This window comes from Cydia splendana, chromosome 13, assembly GCF_910591565.1.
Source record: "Cydia splendana chromosome 13, ilCydSple1.2, whole genome shotgun sequence".
Taxonomy (NCBI): Eukaryota; Metazoa; Arthropoda; class Insecta; order Lepidoptera; family Tortricidae; genus Cydia; species Cydia splendana.
Window position 1 is genome coordinate 16,772,354 of NC_085972.1, and position 17,189 is coordinate 16,789,542.

The 17,189-nt window shown below is 37.8% G+C and overlaps 1 protein-coding gene across 1 annotated transcript in view; it reads right to left on the reverse strand.

The window, feature by feature from the left end:
• LOC134796202 (carboxylic ester hydrolase-like) overlaps window positions 1-16,684 on the reverse strand; it is a 31,166-nt gene extending 14,482 nt beyond the window's left edge. The window contains exons 1-4 of the mRNA XM_063768230.1: window positions 16,431-16,684; window positions 5,688-5,784; window positions 4,482-4,667; window positions 3,757-3,942 (exon numbers count right to left, since the gene is read on the reverse strand). Coding sequence (XP_063624300.1) covers window positions 3,757-3,942; window positions 4,482-4,667; window positions 5,688-5,784; window positions 16,431-16,622 — 661 coding nt within the window. The 5' untranslated portion in view covers window positions 16,623-16,684. The remainder of the gene's footprint in view (window positions 1-3,756; window positions 3,943-4,481; window positions 4,668-5,687; window positions 5,785-16,430) is intronic.
• Window positions 16,685-17,189: the final 505 nt, after the last annotated feature.

The following is a 17,189-nucleotide window of genomic DNA, read 5'->3' on the forward strand; positions in this document are numbered from 1 at the left end:
TATATTATAAGGGTTAGGTAGGTAATTAGTTCATCTAGAGGTATATGGAGTAAGTAGGTAAGTATTTATCTAATGGCTGTGTATAATACTTACGCGTAGTGAGCAGACTACGTTTGAGCATGAAACACTTAAAATAAGATTGCATTTAGACGAGGCAAAGAAATAGGTATAGACACTGTATTTTTATCAGTTTTGATAAGATAAGCCCAAGACATTAAATATTAATTAAAATATTATTTTTCTTTCTTAATGAATACTCGTATCAATGACCTGCCTCAAGCAAGTCACCTTCATTTTGTTTCATTCGGTTATAATATATTTTTTTTATTTCTACCAGCAGATTATTGCAATCACCAATATTGGCACAACAAACAGAATATTGAGACAGCTGGCCTTTTATTAAAAATGCTTGTCGACTACATTGCCACCGCAGTCGTATAACTAGTACCTACACAGAATAATTAATAGTACTACCGTACAGAAAGGAAACTTCCTACAAAAACGAAGTTTGACAGCGGTTCAGGGTCGAATCATGCTGTCCCTTTCTAATATATGGCACTATCCCTTTCGGCTATTTAGGGTTGTCAAAAATCAAGTGATTATCTTATCTGTTACTCATAATTATTATTACCAATTACGATAAGAGCTCATCAGTTAGTAAGAATCACAGTTGATACAAAAATATAACACTTTAAACTCTCGCGTTTTGTACACATATTTAATTACACAACTTTACTTACTTACTTTTTTTACTCAGCTGAAACGTCGGAATTGAAGGTAAAAACAATGAAGTTATATCGCGGTAGACCCGTTTGTGTAATTAAATATGTGATACAAAAATGTTTTATAAACAGACAGGCCGTGTGCTTTTTTTTATGGTGAGCGCAATCGTGGGTTGCTGAATTGTTGGTAATTTGCAGGCATCCATACGCTACAGTTACTGCATACCGTGGCCCGTATGCTTGTTTGCCACCGACGTGGCATATAAAAAAAAGAATAGAAATCATTTCTGGCATTTAATTAACTTTTCAGTCGAACGATTCTCGATTATTATCTGAAGTAGAGCAAAAGTAGAGCAATCTATTCAACCCCGACGTGTCAGGTGGCTTACAAAATGCAATCGGGCGTTTATAATTCAGTCTTTAAGATGGAGATTGGCTCAATTGAAAATGCCATTATACTTACCGTGCGGAGCTGACAAATGATAACTAGAAGAGGTTCATAAGTTGACATATATATATGAAATGTCCATCATCTCAAGTTCATAGTAGACAAGCTAGTAACAGTAGTAACTGGCAAGGTACCAAATTTGGTTTTCCGAAGCAAAATGTACGAGTTTTTATAAAAAAAACAACGACATTGTAACTCAAAATGTTAATAACAGCGCCATCTAGTGCAAAATGTCTGCAGCACTATGTATAATTGAGGTTAACGCCATCTAGCGTTATTTCGTCGCATTACTTGAAACCCCTAAGCACATCACTGTGAGTACTACAGTTATAATTAATACCAGTTTGAGGGAAACTCACTAGATGGCATTTAAATCAAAAAAGAAAAAACACAATGACATTGTCCGTCACACGTGACGTCACGCAAGCGCCCTGCGCCGCCTAAACGAAACAGCAGGCTCAGGCATACATTTTCGCCGCGCGGTAGAAAGAGAGGGTTACGCCTTACGCCTTACGCTGTCTCGAGTTTAACATTTTTTCCCCACCTCAAAAACTGCACAGCGCCGCTAAAGAAGTTTTCACTTTCAAAAAATACCCATCATCCTGTAATATTTGAAGAGTTCCCTCGATTTCTTCAGGATCCCGTCTCCAGATCCTATCTCAATGACAACTAGTCCACCCCTTCGTCAAAAAATACTTTTTCATTTCGGCCCCGCCATATCTTCGAGAAATCGTGGAACTAACATAAAAAAAAACGAGAGATCCCGACGAATTTACACACTTTTTCTAAAAATTTAAGTCGGGTAAAAAAGTCCTCCAAATTTGAAAAACAATCGACATCTAAGGTCCGAACGTAAGGGATGAGTAACATTCCGAAGGTTTTCCGTTAGCTTTTTTTGAACTGACCACGTGTAGGCCTTAATTCTTTGAAATAAGGTTTAGAAAATGTATGTCTGTAGTGAGAACGATTGTAGGTACTTGTTATTGTTTTGCCTTCAGAGTGAAGATCATCAAAAGTTGGCCGGAATTTTAATTTATTCCGCTTGAGAAACTTGGGATAGCGCTATGTAGGACGTCCACAGCTGGCTCGGAATGTCTATTAAAATATTTATAGGCGTTTACTTTCATGCCAGCTGATATAAAAATACTTAGACACTGAAACGCGTTGACTAGCATTACACCTGTGTCGCTAACGAACACTAAGTAGGTACTTATACTTACTATTTTAATGCATCTAAAAATATTAGGAACCTGATGATTGGTCTGATCACATTCCGTCTGTATTTGACTATTACTGTTAATTTTTATTGTGAATATTTGATTGTTTTATATTTTTTACTTATTTTTTATTTATTTTAATGTAGGGGAAGTCCGGATATAGTGAACACCTTTACCTTTGACTTGACATAACAGAAAAGTTTAACACGATAGAAATTAAAAACGTGTCTATAATGAGTCTTTATTTAATAATCTTTTAATTTAAAACAACTTTAGCCTCCAATGTTTAACATTTTCTGTAATTTTTAACAAAACGTAAAAAAAGATATTTTATTCGCTTTGCCCAGGGTGCCGAGGAAAGTGAAACAGGCCCCCGAGCAATGCAAATATTAGTCATAAAATCTTACTAAACTCAACAACTATGGGAATTTTAATCAACATAAGATCATTTCAATGATATTAATTAAAAAAAGTTATCGCAAGTAACTGTTGGTATATTTTTCACTGATTTCATAAGCATAAGTCTTCATGGTATTTTTAAGGATTTTTTTACAGCGAATTCACGTTATGATTTATGATAGCCATTTCTATGACATCTTTTAGCCAAGAGCCCTCATCGGTATTTTTTTGATATTTATATACGATCTGTAACAAAATATTATCATAAAAAAAATTGACCACATAAATTCAACGTGAACACGCTATCCGCTTTGCCCGATCCACTTTGCCATTGTAAAAGGAAGATATTTTATTAAGCAATAGAAGTCTGCATGCATCTTGCATTAAAAATCGAGATCATTACTATGACAAGATGTCAAACAATGTACTTACCTTTCAAAATCGAATATTTTACACTAAAAACACGTTTTGAATCGTCCCCGCAGACGCTCGCAGCGACCGCTCCTTATGACGTTTGCCGCTTACAGAGTGAAGGATCCTGAACATCATATAGCCGCGTGGTGTGACAAAGACGAATAGTTTAGGATTGGGCGGCCGAATTCGCTTTGCCTGGGGTGTTCGCTTTACCCGACCTTCCCCTATTATTATTATTGTTTACAAATTACAATCTAACGATCTTTTTGTGAATTCATGTTATTTGGAAACATATGACATTTATGACATTGTTAAATATCATGTAATTTGCAATAATAAATAAATTAATCTAATCTAATCTTTAGGTCAATTAGACAACCGTCAATTAGACTGACCTTTGGACATCAGGAAAAGGTAGTGGTAGTGCACGCTTTTTCACGGGCACGCCGCCCTCGGAGCAGCTAGCCAGAGTAATACTATCCGGGTTGCCACTGAGCATTAGTTCATTATCCTTAATATGTTGTTCCTAATTTTAGATACATATTATCAAACTGACCTTTGGACATAGGGGAAAGGTAATGGTAGTGTACACTGGCACCGCCTGCAGAGCAACCAGTGAGCGTAACACTATCCGGGTTCCCCCCGAACATCATGATGTTGTTCTTGACCCACTGCAGCGCAAATGATTGGTCCTTCAGACCTGCGTTGCCTGGAGCTTGCTCGTCACCAGTACTCAGGAAACCTGAAGAAGTTATCATCAATCATCATATCATCAATGAATATTTACTTAAAAACGTTACCACAATGTTGGAGCCGTGCACACACACGTCACGCAAGTGGTGTGCCGTCTCTCATAAGGACCTGTGTATCACAACGCGCACATGCATCCGGCGTGCACAGATCTTAACCTTTTGAACGCCACAGGCGGCAATTGACGTCAACGCAAAATCGTGACAACGACGCCAAAGACCCCAAAGACGGCATTTGACGTCGATCGTTTTTTGATGAAAATCTACTGAAAAACACCCCACTTTTAGGTTGGCATTATTTATTCACAAAACTAAATTTTACCCCCGTGGCGTCAGTGGCACGGCAAATGGATGCGCCGTTTGGCGTTCAATAGGTTAAAGAAATGCAACACGAGCGGCGTGAGTGCACGCTGGCCTTTTAGACAATTCATTGGACACTCTAAGCTCAGGTCGTACAGTATGTGCATTACTTTTTGCTTCCTTTTTTCCAATCCCATCAGTTTTTGGTCTCAATCACACAATGTAGACTTACCTAGCGGCCCCAACCTGTAGTTCAACGTGACGACCACGATGTCCCAGTCCATGACATTGCTGGCATCATACAGGGCTCCAGCGCCGTACATGAAGGCGCCCCCGTGAATGAACACCAGGACCGGCAGGTTTGCGCCGGCGTTCAGCTTTGGGGTGTGCACGTTGACGTACAAGCAGTTCTCAGATCCTGGGAAGAAAGAGCATAATACGTAGAGGCTTAATTTCACCTATCAGGTATTCTAATTTTAAAAACAGGTTTGTAATTATTAAATTGTACAACCGGACTTAATCGCGTATTTAAATATTAAGATTTAGCCAGTCTTCTCCGAGACCACGGGGACAACGCTGTCCTCGAAACGTCGGAGTTAAATCTTAATATGTAGGTACTTAAATACGCGATTAAGTCCCGTTGTACAATTTAATAATGTGTAAAAATCGTGAAAGTTTAAATCAGGTTAATAATTCGATCTGGATTAGATATGGATTTGATCTGGCAAAGTCAAAAGTGGCATTGTTCAACCAAAAACGTCACTTTTGACACTGACAAATACAATCCATATCTAATCCATAATAATTCATATTCATTATTCCTACACCAGAGCAAGTGACGCCGCAACAGAAAACTGCGTCACGAAAATTATTTTTTAGTATTTAAGTTTTTATATTGTATGTATGTTAGTTTGTAAGGTATGTATCTATGGGCCTTAGTTGCCTGATAATAAATGATATTTAATTTAATTTAATTTATAAGCTATTATTAAAACCAGAATACGCATGTATGACTTATAGTTGAACTAGTGCTAACGATCACGGAACTAAGTCGCGGACGGACAGACAGCCAGACAGACGGACATGGCGAAAATATAAGGGTTCCTAGTTGTGTATGGACCCCTAAAAAGTAATTACTTAATAACAAAATGCTTCCACGCATTCTAGGGAAAATCAAATAAGAAATTATTTAGGAAGACGTGACGATGTTATTTCGCCTCCGATCCGAGCTCAGTGACAGCTCAATAGTGTTACCAAATAATTGTAGTTTTTGTCATCAGGGTTAAATATATACTTCCAAAGATTCATATCGATATTCACCAGACGTGTTTGTTTGATATTCTAAAGTAACTTATTTATATATGTCCCAGACAAGGTTGAAATAAATAAATAGGTTTGTTAGCTAGTTTACAAGTGAAGTTGATAACAGCTATCTTACCTACAACTTTCTTCACAAAGGGATCGTACTGCATACAATCAGAAAGCGGCCTCGACGCGTCCCACGATCCCACCCATGGCTTCATGTGTTGAGGCTCCTACAACAATCAAATAATATTCATCGTAAGACCCAATTTGGAACTTTATTTTTTCTTTAACTTCTAAACTCGAATTGAATTTATACTTCTTCTTAAAAAAATGGCTTCCATCAAAATAATGAATTCACTAATGGCTTATGTGTGCTCGTAGAGCATGAAGTTATTCGGTAGTCGCTTTTAGTAAAGTGATAGCTCGTTGTTAACTAAATAATGGTTAAACGCGTTTCAAGATTAATTCTTCATTAGCTGCATACTCCCACGCTAGTTCACTGCATAATACGCTATCAATATCTAATACCTTTAAACGAGCAATTCTTGTTTATTTATATATCTAATATCTGGGAGACCGAGCTTTGCTGTGAAAACATATAAAAACTCACATGGATCTGATGATCTCGGAAACGGCTCTAATGATTTCGATGAAATTTGCTATATGGTGGTTTTCGGGGGCGATAAATTGATCTAGATAGGTCTTATCTCTGGGAAAACGTGAATTTTTGAGTTTTTATATATTTTCCGAGCAAAGATCGGTCTCCCAGATATTGACAGTTTAATTAAGCAATAAACAAAAAAAGTTATCTCTAGACGACTTCGCCATTTTGAAGTTCAACCGGAAATGCGAATCTGTACTTGTACAAGTACGCGGGGCGATTTTCCTCGTTAAGAAGAACAAAAAGCAGTTAAAAGTAAACGTTAAGAATTACCGTTAATTGCTAAACTTTCCTCTGGGTTTTCAATTTGCTAACTCGTATAATTAACGTAAACTGCAAAGGAATATTGACTGTATAATACACCGCTTGAGACTTAAATTGCAGTGTTAATTGGGACCTTTTCACTCGGACACTAATAACTTGCATCAAATTGTGTGGGAAATTTCTAAACTTTAAGTGAGACCTACACTAATAGCGACTCCCGAGTCCCGAGCGTCGTCGGCGTCTATTTAGTCAACTTAATGGCTGCTGCTCCACGAAACGGCTGCGCAGTGACGCCATTTTACATAGCGCTGACTAGACGCCACGCTCTAAAGACGCTAGTGTGAGGTGACCCTTATAACCAAATTTGTCTTCAGATCTTTTTTAGACACTTTCGTAATTAATATATCATGATATTACAAATAAATGAGTTAATTTTTGGCATGTAAAAATAAATTGACAGGGGCGTCACGCACATACAAATTAAAAATGTTCATAAGTAATTTTATAATAGGTACTCGTAGTTGCATTAGATACTACAACGTGACGATTGGGAAAGGCTATTGAGCATTTATTTTGTAGTCTATATCGAATACGGTACCTATTTTGAGTAAGGAAAACAAAGAACCATGATGAAGTTTACGTGATTACGTTTACGAAGTTTTCGAGTAATTCCTTTGTATTCCTATATTGGTTGCGCGACCGCGGTCCACTAGATCTATTAGCCATGTTAAATGCTCCTTCTGTAATTATAATATATTAATATTTTTAATATGGAATAATATATTATTCTACATTATATTAATTTCACCTATCACCTTTTGCTATAATGCAAATACCGGAATTTCCAATTACGTACTTGTACTTTTTGCATGCATTTATTGTTCCCACCCTCGCACTGCGAAAATAAATACGCAAATAAAATAAATACAACAAAACACCACCAAAAGTACCGACACGTGTTTCGCCTCTCTAAGAGAAGGAAACACGATAAGGAAGGAGGAGCGTCTCGTAGAGTTCCAGAATCTGTCGTGTTTTGGCCCGGCTCAACAAATAATGTTTTCCGTACTTTATCAATTAACCATTTCATTAACGTTGTCTAAAGTTCACTGATTTGGGATACACCGGTAAGTCAAAGATATTAGAAGTTTGGGAATGTGTGTGCCTGATTCATAAAGGGTACATTCAAGCTGTTAACTCCAAGGAACACATTAAATTTGCGAGTGGAAAAATAATACGGAGAATCAACATTTGTGGGAAACACTGTCAGTATTACGCAATCACGTCGATAAGAGCGACCATCATAGGCCATCTGGCAATACTTCGCGAGGTTAAATTTCTACATTATAACTGAACGACTTTACCGTGCGGCCCAAATCGCGCTAAAAGGCCTACAAAAGTCAAAAGCATTTATTGCTAACATATTACATAGTATTCAATAATACTAATTATATGGACCCTGCAAGGGCGGAGCAATCTTATAGGTAACTAGCTACCCGCCCCGGCATCTCACGGGTTACACAAAACCTTAACAAATTATATACCTAAACCTTCCTCAATAATCACTATTGATAGGTGAAAACCACATGAAAATCCATTTAGTAGTTTTTGAGTTTATCGCGAAATACAGACACACAAATAGACAGACGCGACGGGGGACTTTGTTTTATAAAGTGTAGTGATTTAAATATCGCACTGCACTCAAACATGCATTACCAAGTCATCAAAAGTAGGTACTATTTACGCTTCGTGACCAGTTGAGTCTTATATTTATAAATAGAAACTCGGTTACCTTGAATGAAACCTGTCGCCAGATTGAACCTCTTATCTCTAGGTAACTAGACAGAAAATATGAATATTAATAATGGCAATTGTTTCTAGTTTTTGCATAAAGGTGATCATTGTATTATACATCGTGTTTTTGGATTGACTACATTATTCCAGTGGCGCTGGATTGGGTGAGCTGGAATAAAAAAGACCATCATTCCAGTCACTGGACTGAAATGCTTACTGGAATGATTATATTCCAGTGCCGCTTCACATTATTCCAGTAGCATTCCAGCGCCTGATTCGATTACTGGACTGGAATGCCACTGGAATGGTCGGTTCACATTATTCCAGTCCAGCAATCCAATCCAGTGCTGGAATGCTACTGGAATAATGTGAACCGACACTGGAATGCACTGGAATGTACCCATTCCAGTGAGCATTCCAGTCCAGTGACTGGAGAGACCGTCAACTTTTCATTCCAGCTCACCCAATCCAGCGCCACTGTGGAATAGTGTAGACAGCCATTCCAGTTGCAATCCAGTGCTAGATTGAACGTTTAACAGTGAATACGAGATAGTTGTTTTGGGGACAACTTCCAAAGTTAATAATGAAATTGAATGAGGATCAAACTCTTCATTTTGTCTCTTTATACAGAGAACATGCATGTCTTTGGGACATCACGTCTGATTTTTATAAAAACCGAGATATGCGCCAATCCGCCCATCATCCATCATCCAAACCCGATTGCCTCGTTTTAGTTCATCTACTAAATCACTTACCTACTTCTTGTAACAGTAGTAAATGAGCAGTTTTTAAACAATTTTTGAGTTTCTTTCACCGATCATTCATCGATCATTGTCACCGATGTGTTACCAATCCAGCTTCTCTTAAAAGACTGAAATAATGTAAACGATTATGCTCCAGTCCAGCACTGGACTTGATTAGCCCGCTGGATCACTGGACTGGAATAATGTGAACCGGGCAGAATAGATGTAAACTAGGCATAATCTACGGTTCCAGATTCTAAGTCCTTCAGATATGCAAATCTAATTATTGGCCTATGAAAATTGTCGATATCGTAAAATAAGTTTTGAGACTGGAATGATTATAATAATATTGATTATTCCTCTATTGAAAATGCACGTTGCCTTTAGCTAAGTATACCAAAGAGGCCATTTTAAACTCATACAAGTATAACTGCCATATTGGAACTTTAACTTTCCCAATTCAGTTACAAGTTTCTAAACAAGGTTCTATATTAAACTTGGTATAGCCTGGAGTTATATAATATTATAGCCTGGAGGCACATTAAAATACGGTCCTGTAGGGCTAAGATGGTCGGCTCTTTATCATTTGTCACCATGCCTGTCACGTTCTAACAAATATGTAAGTGCGAAAGTGACGCATGGCATGACAGGTGATAAAAATGCGACCATGATACCGCTTCTGATTTCATATTCCGAGTACAGTCGCCATCAGATATATCGGAGCGGCCAAGGTGCTCACAAATATCGGAACACGCCTCTATTTTCAAGGCGCTAGAGTGCGTGTTCAGATATTTTTGACCACCTCGGCAGCTCCGATATATTTGATGGCGACTGTACATTCTCCTTGCATTTCGCTCGCATCAATATATTAATGAGTATTATTGTGACTAATGTCAAATAAAGATCATCTTTGACATGTAAGTTTTTGTCAAAATTGTCTTTTTTAAAAACACACGAGCCACCCCACACTAGCGTCTACCGAGCGTTGACGTCACTTGACGTCTAGGTGCTGCTCGATGCAACGATGGCTCAACTGGGCAACGACGCTATTTTCCATAGCACTGACTTGACGCCGGCGCAAGACGCTATCCAGAGTGTGAGGTGGCCTTTAATAATTGGTCCCAGATTTTTGTAGTGATCTGTATTCTCGGCTAGAAGTGGGTTAAAATTGACTATGGAACTAGCAGATTGCTGCATAATTTAGATTGTTATGCAGTATTAGAATATACATATTTAAATCCCACGATTATAACAACGGCAACCAAATACGAGTAGACACTAAACAAATATAGTTACCCAGACAAAAAATATATATATGTCGGAGCCTGACACCAGAAAGACGTATTGCAGCGTTATAGTTCATTATTTTAGACGCCTGTATAAAATCGATTAGCAATGTTGAGCTACGTATTATTTGGTTGTAACAAAATAAATAAAGTTGTGTAGAGAGTAACGCCGTCTATTGGAGCATTGTTGAAATAAAGTTGGGTAGAGAGTAACGCCATCTATTGGCGTGTTGTTGAACTAAGATGACAGGTAGAAGGCTTTGGAACGTCGAGAGGTTTCTCTCGAGTGAGCGTAAGCACGAGTTGGCATTTTTGTTATGTTGGTAGACTGGTCGAGCAGGTTTGCCAACTTGACTTGGAGGCGGGAGCAGTGTGGCTCCGCCGCTGGTAGTTCTTCTTGTTCGGACCGCCCTAGAGATCGGACGTACTCGTTAGCCAACTTCGTGCCTAACTCGCTACGTTCCTGAAGGATTATTCTGATAGCTTATAGAATCCCGCGTTCTTTAACCATTTAGCTAAGTGTTTTATTTCAAGTGTTATTTTGATTTCTTATGTTTCATTAGAAGCTTACTTTTGTGAAATAAAGAAATGATGTGTTATGTGTTGTTTTAACTTGTTTTGAAAAGATTTGTCCCTCTGAGTTTGTTGCCGGTCCCATATAGGGCTAAATCTTCTCAGGTCAGATATGTAGGGTTGAAGCCGGCCTAGTTTGACTTGAATAAAGATTTAAACGGTTTCTTTTTACTTTCATATCGCTCCCTTGAGTTAAAAATAGCAATTAGTTCTTTTAAACATTTAGTACTGAAGTATAGTAGGCACTAGTATGGTTAACGAGTCCTAATGTCTATTTCATGCACTGGTAGCATGGTAGCATACTGGTTTAGCTGTGAAGTAATACATCGAGATACTACCCCACGCGCCCACCGCCTTTAAGACCCTCGGTACTCGACATATACTAGTGGCTCTGTGAGCTGTAGACCTCGCGAGCAGAGTTTAAAACTGAATAAATGTATGGTTCCGTTGTTTTGAAGAATTTAGAGAATCTAATTTGACCATAAAAACTTAACTATCAATTGCTTACAAAATTCGGGAATTGGTTTAGATATGCGACCTGTAGAGTAGAACATATGGACATACGAAACAATTTTTGGCTAACAGGCCAATTCAAACTTACACTGATATCAGAAAGACATCTATCTAACTGATGTCATTTAGTTATCGTGCATTTCACTCGTTCTTGTCCGTACATGTATTGGCGCAAGCGAGACGCACGATGACTACTAAATAACATGATAAAAATATCATCCCGATGTCAGTGTACGGTCGATGCCCCTTAAGTATACACGTCGCCATACTAATTGTATAGAAAAGTGGATAGAGTTAGACCAAGAAAAGTCTGCAGAGATTTTGACAGCACACGCAGTTCCAATGTTATTTGTGCCAGTGTCAAAATCTCTGCAGACTTTTCTTGGTCTAACTCTACTTATGTTAGGAAACCAACATTACCTTTGAATTAACCTGTAAACTGCAACTAAGAAGCTTCGTGCGCGAGTGTGGCCCATAATTTCCGAAAATCATTTTTTCTTCGAGGCAATTACTCCGTTCTCATATTTTGCGTTGCCCATAATTTCCCGAAATCATTCATTCTCGGTAGCAATTACTCCGTTCCCATATTTTCCCAATGGTTTTCTTCCGCAATCGCCTATTTTTAATATTTTTAAATTAATCTTTTCCTTATAGGTTTCGTTCTTTTAAATATCTAGGATAATATTTTCTTGTTACTGTATGTTAATAGTGTAGTAATTATATTTGTTACTTGTAGGTATTTCACATACAATAAATATCAAAAACACTAAAATTAAAACATAATCTACAAAACTACAAGTAAAAAACCAAACGCTGTCAGCCAATAACTCTAACCTACCTATCTCTGGGAGCAGATTCGTTTTTAGGGTCATCAAAAAAAAATAACCCTAACCTACCTATCTCTGGGAGCAGTTTCGTTTTTAGGGTCATCAAAAAAAAAATAACCCTAACCTACCTATCTCTGGGAGCAGTTTCGTTTTTAGGGTCATCAAAAAAAATAACCCTAACCTACCTATTTGAAAAAAACCTGGTTATTTTTACCACTAGCATTAAAAAAAAGAGAAAATATGGAGATAGAGAATATTTAGTTAGTGAAAAAAAAACCTACTGGTTATTTTAACTACTGGGATTAAAAAGAAAAGGGAATAAATTGAGAAAAGGAAAATTTAGTTTATGAAAAAATGTACACGAAAAATTAAATAAAGCGAAGAAATTCCACTGGGAAAAAATGAAAACGGAGTAATTGCCTCGAAGAAAAAATGATTTGCGGAAACTATGGGCCATTTTAGCGAGGCGATCCAAATTAAAAGGCTCAAAGTCTAACTAACATTATTGTTAGTTAGACTTTGAACCCGGGAAAGCGCAACGTACGAGCAACCTACAGCTAGTTCCCTGAGCCCAAGGTCGACCACTACCCTAGTCAATGTTAACCCCTGCGATTTATGGATGGTGACCGCCCATGCTATAAACGTAAGTGGAAATTGACTCCTGGAACAGCCATGCCCTTGAACTAAAATCGCTAAAAAAATTTTCAAACAAAAACTCAAACGAATACGCTTACCTCGCGCTTCGCGCTCGCTTGATCAATCAGCAATATGATGATTAAGTGCAAAACATAAATAAAAAAAATTGCATTTACTGGGGATCGAACCGGGTACCTATCCCATATCCTTGCTTGTAAGCGTCTTTCCAACTGCGCTATGATAGCATTTAGATGAGCTGACGAAATTTGGTTACTTATTCTCGAGTAAGAATTTAAATATCTAATCTAAAGAGAATAAAGTGTATAGGTGGCAGCACAGGAGCCGTCAGATCTTTGGCGCGAAGCGTAGATATGTAGTTTATGATTCCGATGTAGACGAGATGGCAGAACCTACTATGCACAAGGAAACGTACTTACGAGAACGGTAGATGGTAGCACTTGCTTTGGCAATGTACATGTGCACATATGTTTCCGATTCAGGCCACAAGATGGCAGGCCCTCCAACGCGCACGGTCCCTATAGTGGGCGCGCGTGAACTATAGGGGGTAGCATAGGAGCCGTCAGATTTTTGGCGTGAGGCGTAAATGTGACGTTTATGCTTCCGATGTAGTCCACAAGATGACAGAACCTACTATGCATAAGGAAACGTACCTACAAGAACGGTAGATGGTAGAACTTGTTTTGGCAATATACATGTTTCCGATTCAGGCCACAAGATGGCAGACCCTCCAACGCGCACGGTCCCTATATGTAGTAGAGGGTTATTGTCATACTAAATTTTGTAGTCACAGTAAATTTACTGCCATCTTTCGATACAGGATTAAAATGAAAATGAAAAAAAAAATCAATAAATGTATATATGTATGGATAAATGATTTTTTTTATTTTTAGAACGCCATATGATTTTGACCCATGTTCTTTTACTGATATGAGTAAAAATTGTTAAATATAAAATGGTGTCGCCATCTAGACGAGCATAGGCCAAAGGTATGGCGCCGTATATTCAAGAATCAAATTTTCTTTAAAGCGCAAAAAGCCATCATCTCTTGCAAAAAATAAACGAATGCGCTTAGCCCGCGCTTGATAAATAAAAAATACGATTTTTTTAATTTTTTCAAAATAAAAAAATAAAATAAAAAACAACAATTGATAGGAAATTTAAGTATAAAAAAATACAAAAAGTTATGTAGCAGCATACAATCACTGGGGATGGAACCAGGGACCTCCCTATGCAAACAAAAAAGCGAACGTTTGCAAAATGCGCCATGATAGTTCTTACTAAAGCTGACGAAATTTAGCTACTCATTCTCAAGTAAAAACTAAATATCTAAATAAATACCGCCGAAACCAGAGATACAAATTTTCTGAATTTTTGGCCATTTAATCTATAAACATATATCAAAAAGAAAAAACTCTTATGATATCGATACGACTATTTGTTTAGGCGACAGGTATCACGACTCCGCCATTTTTTAAAATTTCCAAAAACCGGATTGACAAAAAAAAATTATTTAGTCATAGAATCTGGTCACAAAATTTCATGAGAATCGGTTAAGAATTGCGACCTGTAGAGGAGAACATCCGGACATACGAAAGCAAAATGCCCGAGTCAAAACGTAGACCTTCGCTTCGCTTCGGTCAATAATATAGCGTGAGTATGTAAACAAGTTTGGAATAAAATAGTTCGTATGTAGGCGTAAAAACGGTTTTCTGCCAAAACGTTGGTAAAAACGCGAAATAAGTGGGCATATAGTCTATAGTCAAAAGAATATTGTTTGTTATTTTGTAGTGACTTTGAAGACGTCATAGCCTAGTGGGTAGTGTCCCAGCCTACGTAGCACGAAGAAAAAATTTTGTTCCTGAGTTATGGATGTTTTCTATATATTATATAATTTTCATTTTTATAAATAACATTACAAAGTCTTTAACATCTTGTTACCACCTTTATGCAGACGATCTGCAAATTTATTTAGCTGCCAACCTTGACGATTTCGATTTCCTCGTAAGCCAAATTAACGCCGACTTAGAATCCGTCTGTTTGTGGGCTTCATCTTTCGGAGTTTCGGTTTAAAAGTCAACGCCATGAAGTCGCATGCGATCGTTTTCGGAAGTCCTCATCACATCTCCGTATTGTCTGAGCTGGCACCTAGAATTTTGTTTGATGGTATACCAGTTCCTTTCTCACCTACTGTTAAAGATCTAGGGATCAAGATGGATCAGACACTTTCCTGGGCGCCTCTTGTCACTCAATTGAGCAAAAAGCTGTTTGGATCTCTCCATTCTTTAAGGCGCCTAACTTTCTTCCACTTGATACCAAAGCCATGCTGGCTCGCTCTCTGTTACTGCCTTTACTTGACTACGACGCTGTGAATCTTGACATGACAGAATAACTCCTAGGCAAGTTAGAGCGCTTACAGAAGTCTGTATTAAGATTCATTTTCGGGCTACGGAAGTACGATCATGTGACTTAGGTACTATCGTCAAAAACTCAATTGGCTTCCGCCGCCGTAGAGATCTTCACACCCTTCTTTAAAGTTCTTTTTACACCTTCTTCTCCTCTATACCTCTCTCAAAAATTTCAATTTCTGGCTGAAGGCAGTGGCCACCGTCTGCGTTCTAGCGCTTATCACTTGCCTTGCCATCCTCCCTCATAAATCTCCGTGGATACAACATATCCTTCGCAGTGCGTTCAGTGAAGCTGTGGAATGAGCTGCCTGTTTCCCTCTGACAGGCACAATCGGTTGCGTCGCTCAAGGGGAGGTTAAAGAAGTTATGGTTATCTGATCTGACTGATTAATTTGCCTATATTTCCAATGTTGTATATTAGTTGCTTTATATCTTTATACCTCTTTTTTTTCTTCACTCTCTCCTCTCATCTACTCAAAGGTTAACTGGAAGAGATCCCTCAAAGGGATAAGATCGTCTTTGTACTTCTTACTAGTTTTATGTTATTTTTAATGCCTATAAGTACTTACACCTTCTTCAATAATCAGTATAATCACTCTATTGATAGGTGAAATCCGTTCAGTAGATTTTTGAGTTTATCGCGAACATACAGACAGAAAGACGCGGCGGCAAACTTTGTTTTATTGTTATAAGGTGTAGTGATATCGTTGGCTAGTACTCACAACACAAGCCTATACCATACTGAGCTTACTGTGGTCGATATGTGTAAAATTCACCTACCTCTAATATTTATTTTTATTTATTGTATTTATACAACTGAACATGTAATTTAATTTAATTATAATTTGTCATATGTAGAACGACGTTGTTGAAAAGAAATAAATAATAAATAAGTATTAAAAAAAGTGCAATTCTTATTTCTCATAACTCATAAATAACTTCACTAAATTTTAAATTAAATGTTTTCAACCGTAACCAGTAAGCATGATATCCATAATGACATTTAACTGCAGGCAATAATAATATAAGCAGTCAGTAAAAAGTGAATATTAGTTCAAAGTAGTGTCTTGCCTTCAACGAGTTAAAAATGTTAAAATATAATGAAATACGGTCGACAACATTTCTCTTATTAGTTTTAGTCACCCATAACACGTACCCTGAACCTATACTTTCCAACCGGCGGCCTGGCATACGGTACTCCTTCAAAGCTGGCATACGGCCGTCCCTTGGTCGATACCTTCCACGACCCCTGCAACATCCCCTGGGTGACCCTTACCACGGGTTTCGACCCCTGGCTTAAAGCCAAGGCCACACACGCGAAAAGGAATACAAGTTTAACCGTTAACATTTTGAAATTGGAACGCGGACTGAAACGTGCGCCCGCGCCGCCGGTCGCGTGGGACTGATTAATGTTTATTATCGTCTCGGGCTCCCGGCTTGTCAACCTTGCAAGTTATTCTTAAAAATAAATGATTACGCGATGTACTTTTAATTTGAACTCTAGTGCGTGGTGTTTGGGAACAAATTAAACTGGTGATCGGTTGCAGTTATCTTTATGAGTTTTCTATGTGGTTAATGAAGCCATGTTTATACCATAACAATGGGAGTTTATATGTTATTTTCAAACGTTGAATGAATGTGCATTGACTGTTAATTATAATTAAAATTCAGATAAGATTTAGATTTAGACTTCGCGACACGTACATTTTGAATCTTCGATGTTCCCCTAGGCCGATTCTTCAATTCGAACCTAAAAAAAATTATATCTTTCTGCTGAAGTTCATACACATTGCATACACTCAAGATATAACCAGCCACCAACATGCTGAGATGGGACCATTTCGTGACACTTTATTTTTCACTATGTTTTTTCTATGTATATCTATTGTCTGTGTGTTTACGAATAAAAACTATT